The 1,773-nt window shown below is 60.9% G+C and overlaps 1 protein-coding gene across 1 annotated transcript in view; it reads left to right on the forward strand.

Moving 5' to 3' along the window:
- Nucleotides 1-1,483, forward strand: part of DNM2 (dynamin 2) — a gene marked incomplete at its 3' end in the record, with an annotated part of 21,607 nt that extends 20,124 nt beyond the window's left edge. The window contains exons 17-19 of the mRNA XM_026867012.1: nt 419-528; nt 835-946; nt 1,319-1,483. Coding sequence (XP_026722813.1) covers nt 419-528; nt 835-946; nt 1,319-1,483 — 387 coding nt within the window. The remainder of the gene's footprint in view (nt 1-418; nt 529-834; nt 947-1,318) is intronic.
- Nucleotides 1,484-1,773: the final 290 nt, after the last annotated feature.

Here is a 1,773-nt window from a genome sequence, read left to right on the forward strand (position 1 = left end):
GCAGCTGCGGCGCAGGCAGGGCTGCCCGCGCCCCCGAAGGGACCAAATCCCTCTCCCTGGTGGTTTCTTTGGCGCTGCCGGGTGCGTCCTTGGAAAGGCCAAGGGACGCCGGGGACTCCTGGTCGGTTCTTGTGCCGGAGCCGCGATCCCCAGTGATGCTGCTTCAGGGGGAGGCTGCTGGGGGGGTGGCGTGGGGGGCAGATTGTGCCCTCAGCTGGGCAGCTGCGTGCTGGGGATTGAGCCAAAAGTGGCTCTTGGTGGCCCTTCTCGGGTGGGAATCGCCGCCGCTTGGTCGCAGGAGCCCGGGTTGGTCCCCGCCGCGTCCTCGGGGGTTGGGTTTTTGTTCCCCCCGGGGTGGTTGATGAGCCTCAGCGAAGCCACTCTCGCTCTCATCCCTCCCTCTCGCCCCCTTTTCCAGGAGAAGGAGAAGAAATACATGTTGCCTTTGGATAATTTGAAAATCAGGGACGTGGAGAAGGGATTTATGTCCAACAAGCACGTCTTTGCCATCTTCAACACGGAGCAGAGGTGAGGGCTGGGAGCGGGAGCCGCCGTGGCTGGGCACCTCCCGCAGTCCCTCGGCTCTCCGGGTGTCTCTGCGGGGGCTGTGGGGGCTGTCGGCCACGCTCCGGGGCTCTGCCCTTCCCCTGGTCACCGCCGGTCCCTGCATCCGCCTTCCCTGGCGTCGTGCTCCGAGGCGGGAGCGTCTGGGAGCTGGCGGGGGAGGATTTCTCTGGAGGAAACAGCGGCTTGCCAATATTTATAGACACATTCGAGAGGGATTTCGGGCTCCCCGGTGCCGTCCTCACCCCCGGCTCTGCTCCTCTTCCCTAGGAACGTGTACAAAGATCTGCGGCAGATCGAGCTGGCCTGCGACTCCCAGGAAGATGTGGACAGCTGGAAAGCCTCCTTCCTCCGGGCGGGAGTTTACCCCGAGAAAGACCAAGTAAACACTCGCTCTGCCTCGTGCGAGCCCCCCCGGCACGGGCTGGCCGGGGGGTGCTGCCTGAGGAGCCGTCGGGCTTGGGAGCTCCTGGCTTGGGGCCCAGTAGGTTCTCGGATACCCTGGAAAATGCCGCGGTATCGCAGAAGAGGACGAACATTTTCTACCGCGGCGCTAGTTTGTGCCGCCTGACCGATGGATCTAAGTCGTTCCGGGCTACGAAATAAACTCTTTGTTTCAAAACAAACAAACAAAAAAAGCATCCACGTAGGATGGAAATAGGTGGACGGGACAGGGTCTAAGTGTGAAGCAGAGGGGTTTCTTTCTGGGGCTGTCAGATCCGGCAGTAATTTGTGCCCTGCTTTCCCTGAGCAGACTGAGAACGAGGACGGCGCCCAGGAGAACACCTTCTCCATGGACCCGCAGCTGGAGCGCCAGGTGGAAACCATCCGCAACCTTGTCGACTCCTACGTCGGCATCATCAACAAGTCCATCCGGGACCTCATGCCAAAGACAATAATGCACCTCATGATCAATAATGTGAGTTACTGTTAATAATAATTACTAATAATGTAGAGAGGATGGTGCTGGGCTCTGCCCCCAGGGGTCAGGGACAGGATGAGCGGGAACGGCTGGAAACTGCCCCAGGGGAGGGTCAGGCTGGGCAGGAGGAGAAAATGTTTCCCAGACAGAGTGGTCAGAGTGGGACAGGCTGCCCGGGGAGGGGGGAGTCCCCATCCCTGGGGGGTTTCAGGGCCGTTGGGATGAGCTGTGGGGGATGTGGGGTAGGGGAGAACTTTGTAGAGTCGGGCTGAGGGTTGGACTCGGTG

Source organism: Athene cunicularia, unplaced genomic scaffold (genome assembly GCF_003259725.1).
Source record: "Athene cunicularia isolate RWA unplaced genomic scaffold, athCun1 SCF_105, whole genome shotgun sequence".
NCBI classification, from domain to species: Eukaryota; Metazoa; Chordata; class Aves; order Strigiformes; family Strigidae; genus Athene; species Athene cunicularia.